Source organism: Passer domesticus, chromosome 6 (assembly GCF_036417665.1).
Source record: "Passer domesticus isolate bPasDom1 chromosome 6, bPasDom1.hap1, whole genome shotgun sequence".
Lineage (NCBI taxonomy): Eukaryota > Metazoa > Chordata > Aves > Passeriformes > Passeridae > Passer > Passer domesticus.
This window is the reverse complement of record NC_087479.1, coordinates 51,843,553-51,868,340: the sequence shown is the minus strand read 5'-3', so window position 1 is coordinate 51,868,340 and position 24,788 is coordinate 51,843,553. Positions and strand designations below refer to the sequence as shown.

General features: G+C 43.0%; 1 protein-coding gene across 3 annotated transcripts in view; it reads right to left on the bottom strand.

The window, feature by feature from the left end:
• Nucleotides 1-24,754, bottom strand: part of SWAP70 (switching B cell complex subunit SWAP70) — a 36,036-nt gene extending 11,282 nt beyond the window's left edge. The window contains exons 1-5 of one of the 3 annotated variants that reach the window (XM_064425518.1): nucleotides 24,574-24,754; nucleotides 15,753-15,893; nucleotides 10,658-10,831; nucleotides 2,744-2,971; nucleotides 118-264 (exon numbers count right to left, since the gene is read on the bottom strand). In XM_064425518.1, coding sequence (XP_064281588.1) covers nucleotides 118-264; nucleotides 2,744-2,971; nucleotides 10,658-10,831; nucleotides 15,753-15,893; nucleotides 24,574-24,672 — 789 coding nt within the window. In that variant the 5' untranslated portion in view covers nucleotides 24,673-24,754. Of the gene's footprint in view, nucleotides 1-117; nucleotides 265-2,743; nucleotides 2,972-10,657; nucleotides 10,832-15,752; nucleotides 15,894-21,936; nucleotides 21,958-22,354; nucleotides 22,391-24,573 lie in introns of those variants that run through there. The other 2 variants (XM_064425519.1, XM_064425521.1) reach the window with 2 other exon arrangements.
• Nucleotides 24,755-24,788: the final 34 nt, after the last annotated feature.

Sequence of the window (24,788 nt, the reverse complement as noted above, 5' to 3'; positions counted from 1 at the left end):
AATGGTGTCATATGAAGTAAAAAAGTTCTCTTAAAAGACACCAGGAGTCAATCCCACATACAAAAAAGGATTAATCCTGATCTTTAGAGACATACATTGTTTTTGGAGTGGTTTTACCTCTACACAACAGTTGCCATCCAGTATGATGTCTCCCTTCTTGTCCTTTAAATCTTCACTTACATAGTAGGAAATAACATTGGGTTTTAGCACAAACCATCGTTCCATCCAATTTTTCCGTTTGTGACCTTTTTTCAGCATGTAGCCCTGTCAAAAACAACAGAGCAGCTGAAATGCCTGTCCACTGCTGAACCACCTGGTCTTTTGGTTATGTAAAGGTGTAAAGACCCAACAGAGCACACAAAAGTTACCTCATAGCCCCAAATACTTTCAAAGTCAGCCGGTATTTCAGCTGCACCTTCCATTTCTGTAATCATATTTCCCAAATACTTACATACTTTTGTGTGACATTTAGCTTCCAAAAAAAATCAAATCACAGACGAAACTGAAACACCAACACCAATATAAGCTATGAACAAGCCATATAGAAAGTATACTCTGTATCCAGAGTATTCTAGATTAAGAGGATGCAGAAGTTGGAAAGAAGACCACAGAACATTTTTCTGTAATGGCTTTCATCTATAACTGTTTTTGATACATGCAAATGTGCTTGTATTAAATAAATATATATATGTAAAGAAATGTGCTGTGGCATATTGAATCCAAAGATATCTTTCTCTACAAGTCTGAGGGGAAAGAAAACATTCAGAACAGTTGAAGAAGCTTTTTTATTTAAAAAACAAACCAAACCAAACAAAAACTCAAGCCACCCCCTACACACACAGCTTATCTGTGCTCAGCTTTTCCAGTCAGGAGCCAAGGCCGTGCCTATTCCCAGGTGCCATCCCACTCCCCTGCTCCAAAGCAGGAATGCACAGCTTTGTTTGCCGCCCCCATGCTCGGGGCTGAGCTCTGGGTGCTTGCAAGGCCATGTGAAGGACTCCTGCAGCTTCAATCTTTCATGCTTTTCAGTCTAAGTCATAGCCAGGGTTTGGTTTTTTTCCTTCCTGACTTACCAAATTTCCCTTCAAAGACAAGTCAGACTAATACTTTCCCCTCAAATTTCTGCACCATCTTTACCTGTTACTTCAGTATCAGCTGCCTCTCACCTTCCAAGAACCCACTGAGAGCTCTTGAAAAGCAGGAGCTTTTTCACACCAACCATCACACAAAGGACACATCTTTCAGAACACTAAATATCACAAATTTAACTATTGCTGCTACCCTCTGTAAGCCTTAGAGATCCAGGATGTGTTCAATAAAAAGGGTAGCACGACACTTGGTTATGTGACCATGTGCCATTAATTAATACTGTGAAGTAATGATGTGATTACTGCAACAAACAGGACAATTCTGTGAATCAACAAGGTATCAGGACACTGAAACCACACAGAACTCTGCTCTCCACCAACCCAATAACTGTCCAAACTGCCCAGTAGGCACAGGGCCAAATCTTGACACAAACTATTTTTAAGTGTCAAGGAACCATTCAAAGGCACTCAGACATCCTTGAGAAAGAAGCCCAGGCACCAAGAGAGGAAAGAAAGGAGACACAAAACAAAACAAAACTAAAAGGTGTGGGGGAAGACACTCAATGCAATATCAAAACTGAAAAGAAATCAGATTTCCTCACAAGTTTCAAGGAGGATTGAACTGACACTGGTTAATTTATTTTCATGGTATCAAACAGCAGAATTACTTCATTTTGCCCTCAACTGACTTTATGTGTGTGTGTCCCCAGCCCTCACCTCCAACAGGCAACCAGCAGTTAACAAAAATAGACTTATGCATTGTTCTGTGGGTATTCTGAAAGAATTTCCTGTGCCAAGACCTTCTGATGGTTTCTTCAGAACAGCTTAGGAAAGTCTGCCAAGAAAACCTTTTTTTCTCTCCTCACCAAGAAATCAAAGATGAAAAAAAATTCTCTTGTCTGGTAAAAGTCAATTTTAAAGAACTCTCTAGGTAAACCCTGCTGTGACCCCTGTGGTACTTCCAATTTCCATGAAAGAAAATGCAGTTTTTAAAGGCATTCCTAAACTGATAATCCAGTCACTGGAAATCTGAAGAAGTTTGGTAAGAATACAAAGGCCAGGGTGATTTCTGGAGTCTGAGTGCAGGTAAATAAGTTGTCAGTCATGCAGCCTGCTAAGCAGAACAAGAAGGGACAGCCCTCTGAAGCTCTTCCACACCTTTTTTCCCTGTTGCAGTGGGGCACCTGAGAAGCCAAAATACCCTGGTCCAGACCCCCTTGTCTGAATACAGAAGTGGTGCCCAGCACAGCTGCATTTCCTACAGCATAACTGAAACTACAGAAAAGCATTTCCAAAGACTGAAGAGCTGTCACCAGAACTGAGAGCACGATGCAGCTATTCTGTGAACTAACAAGCAGCTGGTACTAGTGTAAAGAAGGCCATATTTCAAGTCAGAGCCCACTTCTTTCTCTTTCTAAAAGCAAGCTCTCCCAAGAAGCAACTCATTCATAATACTGCTACAATTACAACAATCTGAACAGCAGCACAATTTCTTTTATAAAAATAAACTCATATTAAAGAACCCTTACAGACAATTTACCTAATTTCCTCCTGCTCATCATTCAATACATTCAATAGGGTAAAGAAATTGACCATATTCTAATTAAAGCAATAAAACATTCTACTTTAAAACATTAGTTCTCTGTGGCTCTTACCTGCTTGAGTACATCCAGGATGAGCTCATTAAAGACTTCATTGATTGCCATGGACACAGTCTGCCTGTCCATTCCTTTACTGAACTGCCCACTCCCGATGAGGGTGATGAGCTCCCACGCAGAGAGACCCTCTCGGCTGGTGTTGAGAGCAATCTTGTAATGGTCAAACTGCTCCTGCTGCCAGCCTGCTCCCATTGCTTCCGTGATTTTTTTAAGTAAATATTCAATCTGGGCAGAAACACAAGCAGAAATCCATCATTTGCAGCAGGCATGGAAATCAGGCGTTTCAGAGCAGTAAAGGAAGTTTCTCCAGAGACTCCCATTACAGCGAGTTTCCTATGCTCACATGGAGGCCCCTAAACGTAGGTGGTTCAATTAACAGAGGTTTTAAGCTCCTGTCTCAGCTGAATTCTTCACTGCCAAGCCCATCCCTCAGCTACTCTCTTCACATGAAAACAAAGAATTGAACCTGACAGCCTCATTTAATATTTCAGATTCCTACAGAACACATGGGACCCTCCCTGCAATGCCTTCCAAGCTGTGAATGACTGAAGTGTGAGAAAGCAAGAAGTTTCAGAAAGTATTTTGTAAGCAAAAGGCAAACAAATAAAAAAAAAAGAAAGAAGGCTGCTTGGACTAGAAGTGAAATGAAAAACGACCAAGGTATGATCTACACCTGACCCCTCTTCTCTAGCTCACAAGCACTCCATCCCTGGACACAATCCTGACAGTATCAAAAGAAATAAAAGAATAAATCTTTTGCATCTGCTTCTGTTTCCCAAATAAATTCTCCTTGTCCTTTAATCTTTCATCACTCTGTAAGCATTACCATGCACAGAATAGCAACACCAGTAACACTAGTCAAAACAAACACAAGAATGAAAAAGAAACAAAGAAGGCTGGGGCTCTTTAGTCTGTTTTTTTTATGTTAGTTTTAATTTTATCAATGTTAATTTGCACTATTTTAAAGTAAACCCATCTATACTATCTACATCTGCAGTATTTTAAAGTAAACCCAGCTTTGAGGACATGCTAAATGCTTTTAATGACTCTCTAAATTAAGTAATAGGTGAGGGCCTTCCTGCTATGCCTCAGAGTTACCTTTTAGCTGGTCTAATAGGCTTTTTCTCTCTGTGCAAGAGATTTGGGAGTAAAAAGAAATAAAGAAGTGTTTCTGTCCCCCACACATTTCACCACAAGGACTCTCAGGCTAAATATATTGTGGCTGCTGTTTCTCTCTCCTACAACAGCCACAGCCACATCCCTTCCTTTGCCCCATATCTGTGGTCAGGAAACACAAATGTGCAGTGGAACAGTAAATCCCAAATCCACCCTGCAGAGGGATGTGCTCTTCCCCCTATTTCAGCTCAGTGACTCTTGGTGCCACAGCCCCTACTCCAGGGCTGTGTGGGCAATGCTGCAGAAAAAGGAGAAGATGCAAAGCAGCACCAGGAGGAAAGTTCCTGCTCCCCTGAATGAACTGGAAGTGCACACACCTCCGAGTTTTGGCTGTCACATCCTCCTCAAGTCTCTCTTGGGAGAAGACAGCCCAGGCAGGCACAGAATATGCCTCCAGAAATTGTAGAGAGCATTGTTTTTCATGTCAGCTTTACCAAGTAAGACACTTCAGCAAGATTTAGCTCCTTGTGCAGTTCTCACTAGCAAAGATACGGTCTAACGGGCATTCAAATTCAGTGTCTTCAAAATAAGCTTTGCTGATTTTCACTCTCCAAAATCCTTATGTTAAAAAGACAATTCAAGGCTTTCAAGCATTGACTACCATAAATCCTCAGTATTCAGTTAAAGGCAGGAAGCAGCTTACTTCCTACTGCAGACATGTTTTATAGAAAAAAAAAAAACCAAAAAAAGCCTTCACAGAGTGCAGGAACAGGAGCACTGAAAAGCTGTTTCCAACCTCCTACAACCTTGATTTTTTCACCTATGTTCAAAACACATTCTGCCACTCGGCTCATTTCCCTTTGAACAGCATCAATTCTGAACTATGATCTTGGACTTTAACTGGAAGGAAAGCTAAAATAACTCAGACTTAATTAGGTAGATAATATATCAGCCAAAATGCTACAAAGTAATAGCAATAAAAAATGAACTCTAACTATAAAATTCATTGTTCCACAATTTCATAACCTCTCGCACTGCCTGAGGCATGGCAACTTAAGGCATCAAGCTCTCAAATTCCTTTGGTTAATTATCTAAAAGCATCAGGTCTCACTTGCAGACAAAGGAACACACACACAAAGAGCACACCTGAATAAAACTTTTTCCCATTTTTGCTCAAGCCATAAAAATAAAATGTGGATCAAACTAATGGTCTGGAAATGATGCAATGCAAAACTCTTGGCTAGTACATGTTATCATAGAATACACTAAAAATAAGTCAACACATTGTTTCCTTTAGTGTAATTTGTACACATTTAATCTTATTTTGGTTCATAGATTAGGTTTAACCATTTAAGTCTGTCAACCGCCATCTACAAGTCACTTATATGACTACAAATATCCTACAACCTTCCTAAAGTACATAAAATACTCATTATTTTAAAGTACATTAACTCTTCTTAACTGAAAAATGACCTGTGCATGTTACAATTCAATTTCCAAAATTTAAGAAAAAATTAAAGGTTTATCTTGAATTCAGTCACATACATGGCTAACCAAAGTTCCCAGAAAAAGTTTATCTGATCTATCTGCTCAACAGTTACAGTGACTTTTTCACAGTATGAATATGGAAGTATGAGGTAAATACAAAGAAATAAGTTACACCAGTGTGAAAGCAAATAGCAACCACTCCTTAGGTGCTCAAATGAGGAACCCCTGAGAGCAAATGACATTTCCCCTCCTCCACAGAGACATGTCAACCCAGCAAATAACTGACAAATGAAGTCTCATGTCTCAAATATAAACTACTCTTGTGGCTAAAAAGCAAAAGTGAAATGATGTTTGCTGCTATTCTGACAGGACCTTGCTTTCAGGTCAAAAGTAGGCAAAACACAGGTGCAAAAATACCAGGGAGTTGTTAACACTGCATACACCAGTAGGGACCAATGGCTCCACACTACCAAAACCAGCTTCCATCTCAAAGTTTCCAGCCAGAATTTTACCAAGAGAAATCAAAAATAATAACAAAGAACAGAGCTCTAACATGAGTCTGTTTGGGACCTTCTTTCAGAGGGCACTTTCTTTTCTCCATGTTTCAGTGTCTATTTGTTTTCCTCTCCAGGTATTCCTGCTTCCATGGGGAATGAAGCATCATAGATTTTTCACAAATATTTTTTATATACTAGTGGGTCTCTTAGAATGAGAAAAACAATGCCAAGGAGGCCTTCATGCCCAGCAGAGCACAGCACACAAGGCTATTCTGGTTCACACTATTCAAATAAGGTTTGTGATATTAACAGAGCAGATGTTAAAAGTCTACTCACATTGCACAAAATTCTGTGGGAGTAGATGTTACTGGGCCACAGCCATGAGAGCACTCATATCCCCTCTCACAGTCATCATCAACTCCTTTTCTTCATCCCATCAGAACATCACTTACATTTAAGTAAAATATTTGTTTCTTCCTTTCCACCAGCAAAACCATGTTCATTATCCAGTGTAAGCCACTACCTTGTTTCTTTTTTTTCAAAATTAAATCAGTGCTAAGTGAAGTGCAGTAAAGGTCAACTGAAGAAACAACCCTGCTGTGTGAGCTGAAAACTATTTCATGCAGCAGCCAAGGAAGAAGGCAGTGAAATGGGAAGAACTGATGCCAGTCTTCTAACCAAGAGACTAAAAATCTTCCTAACCACTGTCATCAACTTTTAGAGATCATGGGTCAATTAAAACCCTACACAAGCAGCTTTCATTCTCTTTCCATCAGTTTCAATGTAATTTCTGAAGGGCCAAGGGTCAATTCCCAGTATTTCATTCACTGTTTCAGTTTCTGGTACTAGAATGCAGAACAAGGAAGCGAACATGGTCATAAAAACACACTCCAGAAGAATCACCAGATTGTCACCTCCCCAGGCTAAGAAAACATCACCTCATTTTGACACGCACAAAAAGCCACACAAGGCTTAGTCCTCTCAGGAGGATTAGAAATGCCGTCTGTTCATAAATTTGAAGACTAGAGGACAAGTGAAAAATTACTGTACAAATCTTTCCTCATCAAGCCAAAAGCAGCAAATACGTTTGGCTTACTTGAAAGAAACTGTGAAGATGGGATTACAACATGAGTATGCAGCTTGCAGTGTGTGTATCTCTGAGTTTCACCACAAAGAACAGCCCAGAAACACAACTAACCACACACCACAGCTCTCAGGCGATAAAGCATTCCCAAGGCTGCAGTCACATGTCCAGAAATAAGAAAGGGGAAGTGCTTGAAAACCTTTTTATAAAACAGAAAATGTCTGGTTAAAAAATACCAAGATGTACAAATGAGTCTGTAACAACTGAGAGGTGACTTGAAAGGAAAGCTCATGACAAAACCAATATTTCTCCTCTTATGGATTCAGTTCTCTCCACCTTTTTTCCTTCATTTCCTTCTCATGGAAGAGATAATGCCTGCAAGAGCTGAAGGAAACATACACTTGGATGTCTGCATCTCAGATGATCTAATGGAAAATATGGTTGTGGGGAAGGGAAGGAACTCCCAGACAGTCCCTGCTTTCTGCCTTGGCACATGAGCACCTCTGCAAAATAAACATTCATGGATCTCTGTTCCTTCCCAGCTCTTCCAAGTGCTCTCAGCTGCCCACCAGTAGGCAGCAGAAGGAACACTGAAGTGCAAAGCCATCCCCAGCGGTGCCCAGTGCTCCCTGTAACCCTGTCTCAGTGTCTGTGTCTCCTGTCTCTGTTCACCTGACTCTCCCTGTAACACAGAGGGATCCTCTCAGGCTTGAAGTCACATTCCAAAACTGCACACCCCAACCCAATCTCTTCCCCACAATGGATTTTACAAACCTTATCTCCCTCAAGTGGAGGGCTGGCATCCCTCCTTCCAGGGCAGGTGAGGAGCACAGGCCAGTCACTGCCTCTGGCTTTCTGGCCTCTGCTGAACAAGCAACTTCTGGCCCTTGCATCACCTCTCCACTGCTTTCAGATTCTCTCCTGGTAACTCCTTTCCTCACTTTGCTCCTTCTAAAGCTCTTCTCAGCCCTGCATCTCTGAATCCTTTCCGAAATAGCCTCTTTTCCCTTCTCTGGATGAGCTGCAGTCATTTGCTGCCCATTGAACCCTTGGGCAGGGAATCAAGACTTTCACTTTGTAGCTGGGGGTAACAGCCCTGCCACATTCAGCTGTCCAAAAGGAAAGGCCCAGCACAGCAGCACCAGTGCAAAAGTACATGACACAGGCAAGAAGGAAAGACAGTAGCTTCAATATTTAGTCAGCACAGTGCAAATAAGGTGAAGCTGCACTCAAGCAGGAGGCTTTTCCAGATATGAGATATGAAATCTATGAAATGACTGCAGAAACCACTTATCTCATTTTAAAAATTGCAAAAAGCAAAAAAAAAGAGGAAATTCAGACTCCCAAGCATGTCTCAAAGAGCAGCTGCTCCAAGGAGGAAGAAAAGGCATTCTTACAGCCACATCAAGTTGTGTTAATATATTCACTAGAGACCAAAGAAGTCGTGTAATTTTCAAGACAGGATGCAAAAATATTCAAGGCATCACCCTTCCAAACTGAAAGCATGTGGCAAGTTTCTCGGTTACTTATAAAGTGGAAAATAAACAAACAAACAAAAAAAACCCAAAACAAAAGCCAACAATGTGGACGGGAGGGAGGAGGGGGAACAGCTGGATCCCACACAAACAGCTGGATCTCCGAGCCAGAACTGCAGTAGATGGTGTGTTGCAATATTCTCAGCCAAGGATTAGAGCAGCGGTCGGGCAGGGCAGGAGAGCCTGCTCCCTGGGTGGGAAGTGCAGTCACACACGAGAGGTTTACACTGCTCTCAGCAAAACATCGACAGCACAAACAGCAGGGCTTCCATCCCCCTTCTCCTCTCCTTCACTTTGTAAAAATCCCCTCACTGTACACATGACCTGCAAGGCATTTTGTCAAAAAGGCAGATACAAAACATCTGAGAATAAGCAAAACTGGCTGAAACTGAGACTTTGCATTTTTACTTTGGGAATTTTGTGCAGTGAGTAGATGAGTAAATGGGAAATTTTCCAGAAATACAGAGAACCTGATGCAGGACCAGTGCAAAGCAGAAAGGAGTGTGTTCAACAGAGAGCATTCCTCCAGTGCCTGATTACATTACCTGTGTGGTCTGAGGGAAGGTGGAGTGAATACAGGCACTGTATATGATAAGAACAGAGCAGCCTTTCTTTGTCAGTCAGGCTCTGTAAGCTTTCTTTAAACAAAGTGCACAATTTAAATCTTGCTGTAATCAAGGAGATGCAGACACAGATCCACAACCAGAATTTTTAAAATAATCCAAGTAGAAGAGCAGTACAGGCTAGCCTGGACATTAAGGATGGGAAGGAAAGCAAACAACAGCACATACAAAATCTGGAAATCAGGAAATTCTCAACTCAGTGCTGACTCTGCAGCACATCTGCCAACACTCAGACATGTTGCCACCACCTGGCAGCAGCCACAGAAGGCAGCACCAGTCTGGGGCGTCCTTGGTGGAGATGGAGTAGGGAGCAATGCCCCAGAGCTGGCAGGGCTGAAGCTTTTAACCATGCCAGCAGTTCAGGAGATGGGAAATGTCTGCCACAGATAAACCAGGTTGCACAGCAGAGAACACAATGACAAACCAGACACGTGGATTTGAGTCCCAGTTTTGGCATTTTTTAGTGGCTCTGACCTACCAAGCCAAATATAGCCCCACTAAGAAAGGAGCTATCTTAGCTTTTATAGCCATGATCCCTGTTTCCCAGAACCAAGAGAAACAAATGGGACAGCAAGCAAGAAGACTTTCTCATGGGAACACAGCATTCCAGGTAGGGCCCTGGCATGGGCCAGTCTGGCAAAACCAGAAATGTGCAGAATGAAAGTGTCCTGCTAAAAAGTGAGCGAGAAAGCAAAACTGAGGAGGTTTTTTTTTTTATAGGAGAGCTATCTGTACTTGAGGGCTGGGCACAACACCTTGGAGTCCAACAGTTATGATGTTAGTGGCACGTTAATCAGACTGTTTTGATCCCTGGCTGTTCAACAACTTGCACATATTTATTATTCCATCCTCCAGTGCTGAACTGCAAACCACTGGGATTTGCATACACAGTTTTGCAACGGATTATTTATGTTGACAGTTCTGCTTCCTTCCCCACCCATCCCAAAGGGGAAAACAGTGGAGATACCAAAATCTTGCTTTAGGGTTAAAATACCTATTTGAGTGCTGCCAATACTTGTTCACAAACTGAAAGTATAAAGAGATCTCTCTGGTATTTTTCCTTCAGACAATTCAAGCAAGAGTGTTCAGGGACTGGCTGGTCTTATCAGAAACAGACACCATCAGAAAATTTTGTACTGTCCTTTCCATCAGGAGGGTGACATGAAGGTGTCTTGCAAGATAACAGAAGAGTCATCTTGCAAGTCACAGTAACACAGAACAGATGAGGGCATTTTTTTTCAGAATCACATAGACCTTGTAAAATTGTAACCACCTCTAAGCAAGTGCAGTGATTAAAGATCACACCCATGTTTATCCTGTTTAGTCCAGGCTGTTTAAATGACAGACACAGAGAGCTATCAATATCTCAAGTATCCTGTGGAAATCCCCATATATGCACCCTGGAAGACAGAGAAATGCATCTGAGGCCTTACAATACTAAAAGAGGGGAATAAAAATTTTAAATTAAACAATATTTCCTCTTAAATCTCTAGAGTACCACACTTAACACAGTTCAACTGAGACATTCGGCAAACTGGTATTAAAGAGCTTAAGTTTTTGTTCCTTACCTCCTCAGGTACAATGATTAAAGGGTATTTGTCCTCTGACAAGAAGTTAAAAATAACCCACACTTTAAATGCATCTTCATCACTAATCAGCAAAGGACTTTTAGAGAGGTTCTTTTTAGCACAGAGAGTCCAGCACATCCTGTTGAATTCAACTTTGTCAAAGTTCCCTTGAACCTAAAGAGAAGAAATGGAAGAACAACAAAGAAATTGATATACACAAATGGCACAAAATAGCAGATAAACAATGTTTGTCAGGTTTCACCATACAAAAAGCAGCAAGAAAATTGTAATTTGCACGAAACACCAAAGCCCAAAAAGAGCACTGTAACAACCTAGTCTGACTTCCTGCATGGGGTAAAATAAGGAATTCCTCCTAGCAAAACTGACATCCAACCCCCAATTTCTGGTTGAGTTAATTACACTCTGACTCCATGGAAAGGAGGTTACAGTGAACTCTGTGTTTCCTCCACCACATCAGCTTCCAAACCATCTCCACAACTTAGTTCCAGCTGCCCTCCTTTTGCACTGACTTACTGAGATTTTATATAGCAAATTTGGAAACCAGCATAGCCAAATCCACATGTGGATATGCTAAAAGCAATACTGAAGCAGCAGCTGGGAAGGACCTTCAGTGTGTTTTGTACTTCACATTACTCAAACTAACTCTTGAAGAGTATTCATAAATATGGAATAATTTTTTTCCTCAAATGATAAACCACTTGAAATCTTTGCTTTCTGTCAGGTTTGCAAACCTTCACCTCATTGATACAAAAATTCCTCGTTTTCATTATCCTTTATTGTATCTAGCACTCGCATCTCCCGATCTGTGAATTATTAATATAGGAGGTAAGACCTCTAATTTACTGTTTTGTTTTTAAACCCTTGTTTAAGTTACACATTAAACCTATTTATTATCTCCCCATAACTTAGCAATGCTATTTCTTTACCAATGTGTTACTGATTAAGGCATGTTTGGCACTGTAACGGAAGCCCCTTTGAGATTTTGGAAGACACATCTAAGGAACAGGCTCTTGTACCTCTTGTGGTGGTGAGACCAGTAATGGTCAATGATTTTTCTAATGGTAAGCCAAACCACAGATCTCAGGTGCTTGAAGAACACCAATGCAAACTGTCTGATTTCCTACCCAGTCTGGTGAGCAGTCAAATACAGTGACCACACCACACTGGCCCAGTCAGTGACAGACATGGGAAGTTGATGAATTGATGTGGGTGGAGGGGAAAAAGAGGGCAAAAAAATAAAAAAAAGAAAGACAGAAGTAAACAAGAAACCAACCTGATGACAAGAACAGTCTCCAGGCATAAGAGTGAGACTATCAACAAAAATCATACTTTGCATGCTTGCAGAGGCCATCCATGTGAGTGGAGATGCAAGAGGCTACAGCTGTCCTTTGAATGAGGTGGCAAACGTAGGAGCCAGAGCTGCTCCAGCCACAAGTTCAGCATTTGTCTTGTTTGCACAAGAAACACAGATTCTGAATGAAACACACACTGAATGAACAAACACCCTCTGGACAAAGGGCTGGAAGTCAGGATTCCTTCTTCATTCTATTCATCAGCACTTCACTCCTTGGCTACTCTTGCCTATGCTTTTTCTGTGTCCTCTCCACCTTGCCCAATGAACCAGGACTTCTTTTCTAAAAGTGCTTTCCCCACGCTGACAGTGAGGAGTTCCAGCTTGGAAATGTCCTGGTGGTGCATGGGTCGTGCTACCACAGCAAAGCAGGACTGCAGTCCCTCAGACACTCCTGCCAAAGCCCAGTCACCTGCAGCACGTCCCTGCCACCAGGACTGTGCAGGAGGTTTCAGAACCATTTTACCACAGGGGAAGAGGTCCCACAGTGCCAGCAATCCCACTTTAGACATGTAAGCACTTTGTTCAGAATCCAGACTTGGTTCTGAAAAGGACTTTGTGGGGCCCACGTGTCATCCAGAACAGAGACACTGTTTAGGAATTATTCAGGACAATAATTACATCAGCACTCTAGCCCTGGCTCTCCAAAATAACAGTTCCAAAAATATAACAAGCATTCTTAGTGTAACTTGCATTCATGAAGTTGCCTGGAAGATGAGATAACCTGAGGTTTGAACAATGTCCTTCTTTGTCTCTCCCCACCAGGAATCTTCCCTGCTCTAAATAAGGCCTCCTGTAAAATACCACCACTGCTATCACTGAAAGGGAAACATTTCCAGTTGGTATTTAAAGATAGACACTGTAAATAATAGAACATGCTAAAATATAGTTAAGGAACCAAATAAAACAAATTATGAAGACAACTATATTGCCAAATCACAGCTCCCTCCAGAGACATTTACAGAACAAGACAGATTTTGTTTCTGATGCAAGATAATTCTAGATACATCTATCTGCTGAGTAACAAGATGCATAACACTGGAAATCATCAATCAGACAATACTAATTATTCAAATCATTTATTGAAATTACCTATGTGGATAAAGGAAATTAGTTGTAGCAAATATATCTCACTTAACTACCTTGTCTTCCTTCCCAATTGTCCCTTTTTTGATGATTCTTGGTTCTATATAAGGAAGCTTTATTGCAGGGTAAGTCAGCACCAAAAAAAAAAAAAAGTTACAACTGCATTTAAGAGTACAGCACAAGTTATTTCCAAAGGTTACAAAGTCCTCTCAATAAAATTCTAAGTCACAGCTATATAACTATTTTAAAATAAATTTAAGAAATCGTTCATAAAATATTTATTAATATCTTAAAGCAAAATATCTTAAGATCAAAAAACCTTTCTTGAGCCAGTGGCTCTTCTTGAATCAATTAATTCAATGTAAGATGCAGGACTGGAAATTGAGAGAACTTCCTGTGTATCTAGGGTATAAAGCATCAGTCCTCCTTTAGTAGCTGTGCTTACTAGAATATACTAACAGCAATTTTTCTACAATCACCCCATCTAAAATAACAGATTACGCCTTGGAAAAATAAAGAAGGAGTTTCTTGTTTGCTTTTTTTTGTTTGTTTGTTTTAAACAAAGGAGACACGCAATGAATCAGTGACTTCATCCCACTGCATGTTGTCTTTTGGCACTGATGTAAACTCATCTCTAAAAGAAGTCACAGACAAGATTTTTCCTGTTCAAAAAGATAGCCTTCTGTCCAAACAACTTCACTACTTGTCTAGTTTACAAGCATTTAGTCAAGATCAAATAACATCAAGCTATAGATAATTTAATCCTCTTCCTTAACACTTTAATCTTTTAAAGTTAACTGATGATATGGATATATCAAGCAATCACTGGAAGCCAGACCAGTATATGAATAAAACAAAACAAGGAATTATACATAGTCATGCTCTTCCCTTTCACACCTACTTACTTACATAGCCAGGTCTGTCATTTTAATATAAAAGTGTTACTTAAATGCCATTTTGCTCTTCATTTCCATAATTGTTCTCCCTAGAAACACCCTTTAACAATAAAGCATTTTTATCTTTGAAAAAGCCATACATATCTCTTTTGGGTTTTCTTTACTTAATGGCTTGCTACTGTCTACAAAGAGTATTAACCCACTGTGGTTCAGCCTCTCCCACTGTAATGCTTTCATCAAAATAAATTAAGGCCTTTTTTCCCAGAATTTGGAAAAAAAGACTGCTTGATCTCCACAGGATCTCAGATAGCCAAGATGAAGCAAAAAGGCTATCACAACTTCTTAGGGACAAAGCAAGATTCTTCAGCATCAAACAATCAAGACAATAATGAGGTACTTTTATGTATTAAAGGCAACAACTCACACACATCAAACAAGACACTCTTGGGGTGTCTCTCATACTCTTTGGGTGGGAGAGAAACACAGACTGGAGAGGCAGAGAAGCTGATAAACTAGATAGAAGCTGATAAGATAGATAGAAGCTGCCAGACTGCATTACATGTATCACATTTTCCATCACTATTAAATGAAGGAGCAGAAACCAGCAAATGGGGCTGAAGAGTTTGCATCATCTGGAATTGCTGCACCAGACTTCGTGGCAGTATATCAGTTCAGGGCTTCTTCACATAACAGAAGAGAGCAAACAACTCTGTATCTCTGCAGCCACAACATCAAAGTCTGAGGGTTTCTGGGGCTGGCCCTCAAGTGTACAAGAAATCAGGGTGTTGAAGCTGATGTTTCCACTATCATATGAGCTGCTTTTGCTGTCTAGCCCAGTACATGAACAGAAGACAGAAAAAAAGCAGGAAGATCATTGTTTGGGGCTTCCTAACTTTCCAACACAGTGATTTTAGAACATGATGGAGAGGAGAGGAGGGCAAAGCCCTGCTGGCTTTCCAGAGTTTCTCCTGAAACAAGGCACAACAGAAGACTGAAAAATGCTCAGACATGAAAGGAAAGAACTTTCAAGACAAAACTTCACAACACGCCCTAATGTCACCCACTGTAACTCTCTGTAACTCATTAAAACAGTGAAGATATTTTTACCATTTCTGTTTGCAAAGGAGTCTGTGACTATATTTTGTTATAGCTGCAGTACAAAGTGGGACAACCTACAGCTCCCAGACACTTTCAGATAATTTCAGGCTGAGGTGCTTTGTTGTCACAGCACATGTCACAGTTGAGATGGCCACAATACCCAGAGTATCTCCATACAATTTCAGAAGGCTTCAAGCCTCTGCCCTTCTTGTCCTCCAGCCCAGCCTTTCATAACCCTCATGCCATGCCCTGCACCTGTGTGCCCTCTGCTCCCTTTGGGGTTGGTCAGTAACACCTCAGCTCCCCATGGCTCGTGACCTTCAACACTGCTCACTCCCCATCCCCACAAACTGTGTGCCTATACTTTATTAATATGAGCACAGTTCTGCATGAGCACAGCTTAGGCAAGGGCCAGATGTAAAAGGAAATAGAAACCAAGGACAGAAGGTGTAGAGAGCAGTGCACCCTTCCAGTTTTAGGCACAGGCTCTCCAGAGTAGCCACACTGTGAGGACCCCACAGACACATTCCCAACCAGTGTCTTCACACCAGCAGCAGCCTCCTTCAGGCACAGGTACCAAAAAGACACTCTAACAACAAAAGCTGATACAAGAAAGCACAGAACATGAGAAGTCAAAACTTACCTTTTCCAAGATGAATTTGTTTAGATAAGGCATGTAACCCTGATTGGAAACTGGTCCTTCGTCATCGTCCCTGAAGTGCTCTTCCAAGGCCACTGGATCATGGGGAACATTTAACACTGTGCACAAGTTGTGAGAAAGGACCTAAGGACAGAAGAGAAACCAGTGACACTGCTGTCAGCCTTAACCATGGTGTGTTCCCTCCAGAGCAGACCTGTGACTCCAAAACCATGTGCAAAGTGACACTTTGATGTCACCACAAGTTCTGCCCCACAAAGTTCTGCAAAACATAACTAAAAAAATCCTGATTTGATGGTTTCAGAGAGTTGATTGTTACAGAAGCAATGTGAACACAGAGAGATCCAGCCCCAGAGAGCTACAAATGCAGCTACACAAGCTCCCCTTTGTACATCTATCCCCATGCAGCTGAAAACCAGGAGAGGCATTCAGGAACACCAAAATAATATTTGCAGAGTGAAGTCAGATAGCTATCAAAACAACCACAAACACCTAGCCTTTGAAAGTATAAATATTTATTTCTACTGAAAATGAGTAACAAAGAAAACAACTCAATACATAGTTTTAGTTTACAAAGACTATTCAGATTAAAGCATTAACTATGGATTTTTCTCATCTGCTTGCTTTTGGGCTGCTTCTCAACATTGACCCCATGTTTCAGTTGGCAAAGGAAAGTAATGTTACAGAAAGAGGAAGGGTTTAGGTGTGCTTCTCAAATTTTTATTTTAAAAAGCTATTTGCATTAAGTATGTCACGAACTTGACAACCACTAACACTCATGTCTGTTCTTGAGAAATGACCTTCAAGAAGAGACTACACACTTGACTAATTTTAAGGAAGTACTGAATTACTAAAAACTAACTAGCCAGCACATCTCAACTTCTTCAGCTGAGCTTTGCAAATACAGACCAACACCTCATTACCAACAGGAAGGCAAAGCCTGTGTAGGAGTGACTCCTGTGCCACCAGCACTTCTCAAAAAACAGCAAAACAGTTTAAAAACCCATCCCTTCCTCTGGGTGTTCACACTGTCTGGGGTCAGGTCACACCTGTAACAGGCTGCCCACATCACCCCTTGGCAGGATGCAGAGCTGAGCCTCTGAAGATCGTGTACCACCAACATGAACTGGGTTAAGGATTTAGTATTACACGCCCTACCACAGTTTGCGTGGAAAAAAATGTTAAAAAGGCAAAAAGTACAGCTAAAAATAAAATTACACAAAGGTAAAACAGATCACATCTTTTCAAAAGGTATGCTGCCAGTGCTTTTTTTTTTTTTAAATCAACAACTACATGGGACAAAGTGCAACTGAATTTTGTGGTTTTTATATAGAATTTTAAAAAACAGACCAAAATGATGCAAAGAGAAAACAGAAAAAAAAAAAAAAAAAAACAAAAAACAAAAGTGCAGAAAACTTATAAGCATGTCTATTTAGGTGGATAGACATGAAAGATGGTCAAAGATGAAGTAGTTGTAAAAGAAGAAGTGAAAGTCTGAAGTTGTCAAAGCCTAGGAAATCAAACCAAAGCTACACACTTAAAATGTCTGGGCTTTCCCCCACCCACCTACCCCCAAGAAAAAAGAAAATGTACATTCACCATTCTGATGCATGATAAGGAAACAGCAGAATCTCTGTGTTAGCTAGCAGAAAATATTACAAAGATAGCTTGAGATGTATATTCAGTTCAGAGACATTTCCATGAGAAATACATATTTTCACAGATGTATGCTAACACTAAGGCATTAGTGCTAATAAGGTCTAGAAATTAATAAAGAGTTAAACCACAACATCAGTCATAGCACAACAAAAGCTGCACTTCCCAAAGCAGCAAAAGAGCATTTACAAGTTATCACATTTCACACCACTATCAACAGTATATTTCACTTCAAACCATCCTTGTCTCTAACCAGATCAAGTATTTGAGTTCACGTGATTTACATGTGGGGTTGGGGGAATGTACTATCATGTGTGTTTCCCCTTCTACTTAAGGCTTCTGCTGTTATTTATAGAAGCCTGAGGGATTATTGAATTTCTGAGAGAGAGAGAGATGATCACTGTTTTCCAACCACACTGGAGTTGCTAATACTATAACTTAAAAAATACTCAGTTAATACAAATATTCTCAAAGCATGACTGATTTCAGCTTACTACCAAAGTAAATGAAAAAGTCTTGATAAAATACTTTCTTATCATGTGCTTTCTACATATTTGTCTTCTCCTTTTTTTGGTGTTCTTGCTGCGCTTGGGCTGTCAGAAACCTAGGTGCTTTCCACATCAAGTGACCCAACTTACCAGGAAAGAATTCCACTTTCAATGATTTTCTAAGATCTGCCTTATCTGTGATCTCTCCGGTGCCCAGTGCTCTTTTCATAACTCAGGAAATTCCTTGGCGCCTGCCAAAGCCTGCTGCTCTCGAACGCGGCCAAGCGCCAGCTCAGTTCTTCACGTGCAGGGTAAGCAAGAAAAACTCTGCCCTGAGGTCTCGTTTGGTTTGGTTTTGCTCTCTCAAATCACACTATCCAGACCAGAAGATACTCTATGTTAATTAACAACTAAAAAAAAAAACCAGCAAGTAGCAGAGCACTAGACTAATTGGAGTACAAAAGAATCACCTTGCCTTGCAGAAGCTACACCAGCCATGAGGAAGTTTTGCAGCAGTCAGGATAATTCCCCCAGTGCCCACAGGGTTGCCAGGCAGCTTTCTCCTTCCTCATTTGTCATGCTCTGGATGCCACGTTGAACAATTTACCTTCATGCCAAAGCCAACTCCTGCCCCAGCCCTCATCTCTGCTGCAGCACATGGGCACAGTGGGGGTCCCCAAACTGGGGTCTGAGACAGCACAGGCAGCCTGCAGGGGGTTCACAACACCAATGCACTCCAGGTACAACAACTCCTTCACTTTCAAGGAAAAGTTTTGTAAGAAAGATGCCTGGTAGCATCCCATCTTTCCCTAGGAACACTGAAGGTGTTCTTTTCCAAATAGAAACACAAGCAAGCTGAACACCAAAGGTCATCACAGACTTTGGATTTACTTTATATATGCTGTTTCATGCTGCTTTATCTTCAGGTCTGCTCTGCCAGAGCTGCTCCCCTCTCGAGTTCCATTTTCCAAAACTTTCAGCACGTGTTGAATTGTTACCATCTGAGTAGTTTCATTTAACCATGTCCCATAAAAGTGATCTGCATTTCTACAGGGAGAGGGAGGATCTGCTAGACTACTTACTGCTCAGTGACAAAAATTTGGCCCAGATGACAGTGGGAGCATTACCAGGGCAGACTAATCCTGCAGCAGCTATTGTCAGCTTCTTGGTAATTTTCTCTTTTTCTTTTCCATCTTTCAGGGGGGTCTTCCCACTCCCCGTCTCTTTTTCAGATTTTAAAATGCTGGCATCCCAGATCCCGACAGCTCCATTCAGTGGCTTCGTGTGAATTCTTTCCAAGACATTCTTGGCTCATCTCTCCCTAACATCCATGTCAGCAGCCAGCCAGCCAGCCAAAATAAGGCTACTCACAAGCCCTTTCCCTTTTTCTTTTATGACCAGTGTTAAAAGTAGCATCATATAGCCCTTGTCACAAGCACCAGGTCTTTTCATCCAGGGCACACCATACGTACACCATATCCTGCATCATCACACCCCCAAGGTCCAGCTTCCTTACACTCAGGTAGCACAAATCCCGTCTGCAACCTCATTATTTAACATCAGGGTTACTGCAGCAGCCTCTTTTCCAGCTGGATATGGGTATTCCAGCCCAGCCTCCACCAGCCCAGGCTCCTGACACTTGTGCCCTTTGCCCACATCAGCTCCCATTCCTTCATTCGCTCCTTTCACCCCTGGGCACTTGCACACCCCTCATCACCATTTTCAATAACCTCACTCTTCCTTTTGCCTTCATTATCTGCACAATCCCCCCTGGCCTCCAGTCACATCCTGGTGTCAGCCTGCATCTGCCCAGGTAGCCAAGGGAACTGCCTTTCTGTCCTGGGGCTCCCAGCCCTTAGGAAGAGCTCTTTGTAAACATACTCCATGTACTGCACCTTTCTTTGACATCTGCCCTGAAACCAGTTGACTAAACAGAATCACAGAATCCATTAGGCTGAAAAAGACCTCTGAGACCATGAAGTCCAACCTATGACTGAACACCACCATGTCAACCAGACCAACCATGCCCAGCCTTTCCTTAAGCACCTCCAGGGACTCCATCACCTCCCTGGGCAGCCCATTCCAACATCTAATCAGCCCCCCTGTGAAAAGATTCTTCCTAATGTCCAACCTGAACCTCTCCTGTGGTGCAGCTTAAGCTTTTGTTCTCTTGCTGATTGCCTGGAAGAAGAGACCTATCCCCACCTGGCTACAAGCTCTCTTCAGGCAGTTGTGGGGTGGTAAGGTAACTGCTGAGCCTCCTTTTCTCCAGGCTAAACACCCCCAGCTCCCTCAGCTTCTCCTCACAGGACCTGAAGTGCTCCAGACACTTCACCACCTTTGCTGCCCCTCTCTGGACTTGCTCCAGCACCTCAATTTCCTTCCTAAACCGAGGGGTCCACAACTGGACACAGCACTTGAGGTGTGGCCTCACCAGTGCCCAGTACAGGGGACAATCCCTGCCCTGGTCCTGCTGGCCACATTATTGCTGATCCAGGCCAGGATGCCACTGGCTGCCTTGGCCACCTGGGCACAGGCTGGCTCAAGGTTAAACAGGCTGCTGATCCACTGGGAGCTGCTCCTCTCATGACAGCCTCATGGCCCTGTCATTTCCTCAAGCTCCCTGTTTTAGTCTACAGGCTGCCTGGGCTTTCCTGGCACAACAGCATCCCTCCCTCACGCCTCACCGACAGCACTGCTCATGGTGCTAATACAGACACTGTGAGCCCCACTGACAGCCCCAGAGCAGGACCTGTCCCCCACTGTGAGTCACAGTGACTAATTTCCTACTGCCCTGCACGGCTGCACAAAGCCGATTGTCCGGCCAGGGTCCTGCCCACTCGGCGCAGGCTCCCACCCCTGCCCCTGCCTCACTGCATTGTTCAAGGTCTTCCTCTGTGGTCAGACCATCCCTCTCACCCCTGATTACACCATTCTTCCTCTTCCCACAGGCCACCAACTTCTCATCTAGGCGAAAAGCAAAGCAAAGGCAAGAGGTATGACAAGCCTGTAACACCCCAGATATGGGAACAGACCCGTATGAATTTCCTAAGCCTGACAAGTAGTTTTGGTCACCCAAAGTTACAATTCAGGCCTGAGTGAGACAGTATTTGCACATGTGGCTCACCATCCACATTCTGCAGACAGCACCCAGGAGTCCAAGACCCCAAGATTTAAAAAATACACCCCAATGCAGCATGGAAAACAAGAACACCAAAATAAATCCTAAGCAGAGACAAATCACAAAGCAACAAGTGGAAGAGACAAAAATGCCTAAGTAGAGACAAGTCACAAAGCAACAAGTGGAAGAGCTTCTAAAGCGGGTGTAAAAACTTATTGGTGGATTTCTTCAAGATCCAATCATACACACACTACAAGCAATTTTGCTGGCTCTCAAGTGGAACCATATGTAAAACTACAGTGTTTCAAGATGCAGTTAAAAATTGGATTTAATGCCCTTACAGAAACTTCTAAAACAAGTTAATTTTAAAATTGCAAGTTGTAAGAAAGATGAAATTGAATCTAAGTGTAGGAAAGGAAGCAATTTGGATGTAGCTCGTGCTGGAATCACAGCAGCAGCTGTAACTGTGTACACAGAACTTACACCTGAGCCTTGCTGTATCAGTGTTTGAACGTGCCAAAAAACACACTGGCAAAACAATGACTGTGTCCAGCTTTAAAGCTGTAATTTAAGAACAGAATACACAAATGTTTCTGCTGATGTAGAAAAAGAGACTAAGAGTGGCAGCCAGCATACCAGTAGAACTTCTGAAGACTACCAGTTGACAAAAAAGTAGAAAAACCCAAACAAACAAACCAATCAATGCATACTGTAAGCAGACAATAATCAAAATTACACCAAGGACTGATTTGACTGTCTCCTCTCTCAGCAGCTCAGAACATATACAAAAGATACAAATGGGTTAAAGACACTCATAACATCCTTATTATTCCAAGCAAGTCCCATTTTTGCCCTCAAGCATTTGCTGTTTCTCCAGACTACAATACAGACCAAACTGACTCACCTCCATCCATCTGCTCTAGATCTACTGAAAACAAATGTGTGATGCAAACACTTTGCAGTAGGGCCTCAACTGCAGAACACACACATATTTATTTTTCTCATAGTATTTAAGTTAATTATTTATTTTTATGGAAGGATCAAAAGTCACTTCTAGGCAGAGTAACTAAAAATCACTTCCTTTAACAACCAAATATATTAGCCTTAGGAACTTCCCTGCAATGTGATGGCACCACCTTATACTGAATCACACAAACCAAGGACACATGGCCAGTAGGTTTTCTTACTGAGAAGGGAAGAAGAGTTCAGCATGTTACAACACTGCCATTCTCACAAAACAAAAAGGTTTTTATCAGTTTTAAAAACAGCCATTCCATTGAATTATTAAGCATATTTTTCTAATGTCACAGATCTCTACTAACCTGTTGGTCTGCATGCATCATCATTCCATTTTACAGGAGTGCTGTATCTTCCTCATGATGATGAGAAACACTTCATTGGGAAATACCTTCTAAGGACAACACAGTCCTATCTCTGTCATACAGGAACTTCTCTTTTGCTGTCCTGCCTGCCCTTTTTAACCATGTGGGGCTACTGCCACCCTGCACACCTTTTCTCCCCAGCAGAACCATGCAGTTTGACACCACATTCAGCATTTGCCACAAAAGTCTATGTAAGACACCCTCTACTCCCTCCTGAAAACTACTTCTTGGTGGCCACAGGAGAAGGTGGCAACCTCATTTCAGACTTGTTTCTGCACTGCCAGATCCTCCACCCGACACTTCCCACAGGAGCCTTTCTGTCACACAGAGAACTGCACAAACACACAAAACCCTGCATTTTTTGATGACACTGTACCAGCCCACCAGCACACTGGCAGCTTCTGCAGCCATTTCATTCAGCCCAGAACCTGAGTGTAGGAATGCACCCTTTGCTGACGGAGTGACAAAATTATATTTTGTCTCCTTAAAAAGGAAAAAAAAACCTCAGTAGTTTCTCTCATCAATTAGGTAAAAAGACACCTCATAGGACCTTAGGGACTTCACCTCAAACTAATGGATAGCCAGTTACACAGAAGCCAAAAAGTCCTGCCTAAGCAATTTACTAGAAAAAGAAAACAACAAAGGAACTAACCACTTTTGTGAGGTGTTTCACCAGGAGCAAGAGCCTCTTACACTTAGCTCGGTTTTTCTCTGAGCTTTGTTATTATTATTTGTAAAGAGCTTTGTTATTTTGCCTTTTATTAAAACTTTTCTGTTTCCAAGACTGCCACAGAAGCCATCCTGCTGATTTTGTACTATCTGAAGTAGCTGAGCTATCCTGAGTGTGATAGGGATCTCCAAGAGCTTATAAGACCTGGCTCGAAGAGACCATTGTATCACCTCACCCCCACCTGAGGTTCTGCACTGGCCTGCACGATGACATTTGCAGACAAATGCTCAGGTGAGTGCATGGAGCACACCAGGTGCGGTAGGCAGCATGACAGGAAAACAGGAATCCTATAAAAAGCAGGATGATTTTTTTAAAAAAGCTTCTCTGCAACCTGTTTCAGTTTGTCCTGCAAGGCTGGAAGACAAAGGCTCACTTTCATTGACACCCCCTGTGAAAAACCCTGGACCTGCACACATTTTCAGCTCGAGTTCACAGCCAGGTCTGGCGTCTGGCCCGAATCCTGCCCCGCAGCCACTTCTGGCCGAGCCCGGCCCTATCTCACAGCCCCATCACCCCAGCAGAAGAAAAGGAGAAGAGGAACAGGCTGCTTGCAGCACGCTGCCAGGTCCGGACCCTCATTACATAATGCTAAAAATAAAGTCCACGAGCGAGCAGCCACGCTTGGACACAGCGCCCACAGCACGGCCACCGTCGCTGGTGGAGTTAATCCCACAAAAGGCACAAACCTCGGCCCACTGCTGCTGCCCACGCAGCCCCAGCACCCAGCACAAGGGCCCACAGTCTCGAATGTCAACAGGTGTTGCGTTCTTATTCAAAATATTTATTTAGCCAGATTCCTGCTATTATTCCCAGGCCAAGACGGTCCCATAAAGCAGGGCCAAGACGGGACTGGATTCAGCGAGCTGCCTGAGAGCTCTTTTAAGAGCACAAACACTACTTCAGCGTATAAGCTAAGGAAAGAATGGCACAGTTGGAGCCTCTTGACTAATTCTCCTGTTTATATCCAAATAAGAGGGCACTGTGGAACCTCTCTCTCCCCTTGGCAAGCTGTGAATTTCACTTGGACGCAGCCAAGCCCTATAGATGGGACCTTGTGGCTACCCCACAAAAGATTTTGGCCAGAAAGGGTAGCAAGGACATGTGGTTGAAAGAGGACCAGAAGCACAACAAGGGTTTGTGCGCTGACATCTCGGGGAGGACGGAGCGGAATGAAAATCAGCCTGCCCGGGCTCCAGGACGGGTCCCCGCGGGACGGAGGTGGCGGGGGCCCGCAGGGACAGCGATGCCGAGGGACGAACGCTGGGGAGAACGCGATTTACAGCGCCGGGAGCGCCCCGAAAGCGAGCGCCCGTGTGCCCCAGAGCCGGGGGCCGCAGGCGGGTCCCAGCCCGCGCCCCGTGCCCGCGGTGCCGGCGCTCGGCGCGGACCGGCCCCTCGCACCCCACCGGGCTGGCCGCCCCCCGCTTGCCTTGAGCTGGGACTTGGAGACCTTCCCGCTGCGGTCGAGGTCGAGGGCGGTGAAGGCGTGCCAGATGGACTTGAGCAGCTCCTCCTTGAGCCCCACCATGGCCGGCCCGCTCCCGGCCCGCGCCCGCCGCCACCGCGGTGCCCCAGCCTGCGCCGGCCCCGGGGGCGCGGCCCGGCCCGGCCCGGCCCCGCTGGCGCCGCCCCGGCGGCCGCGTC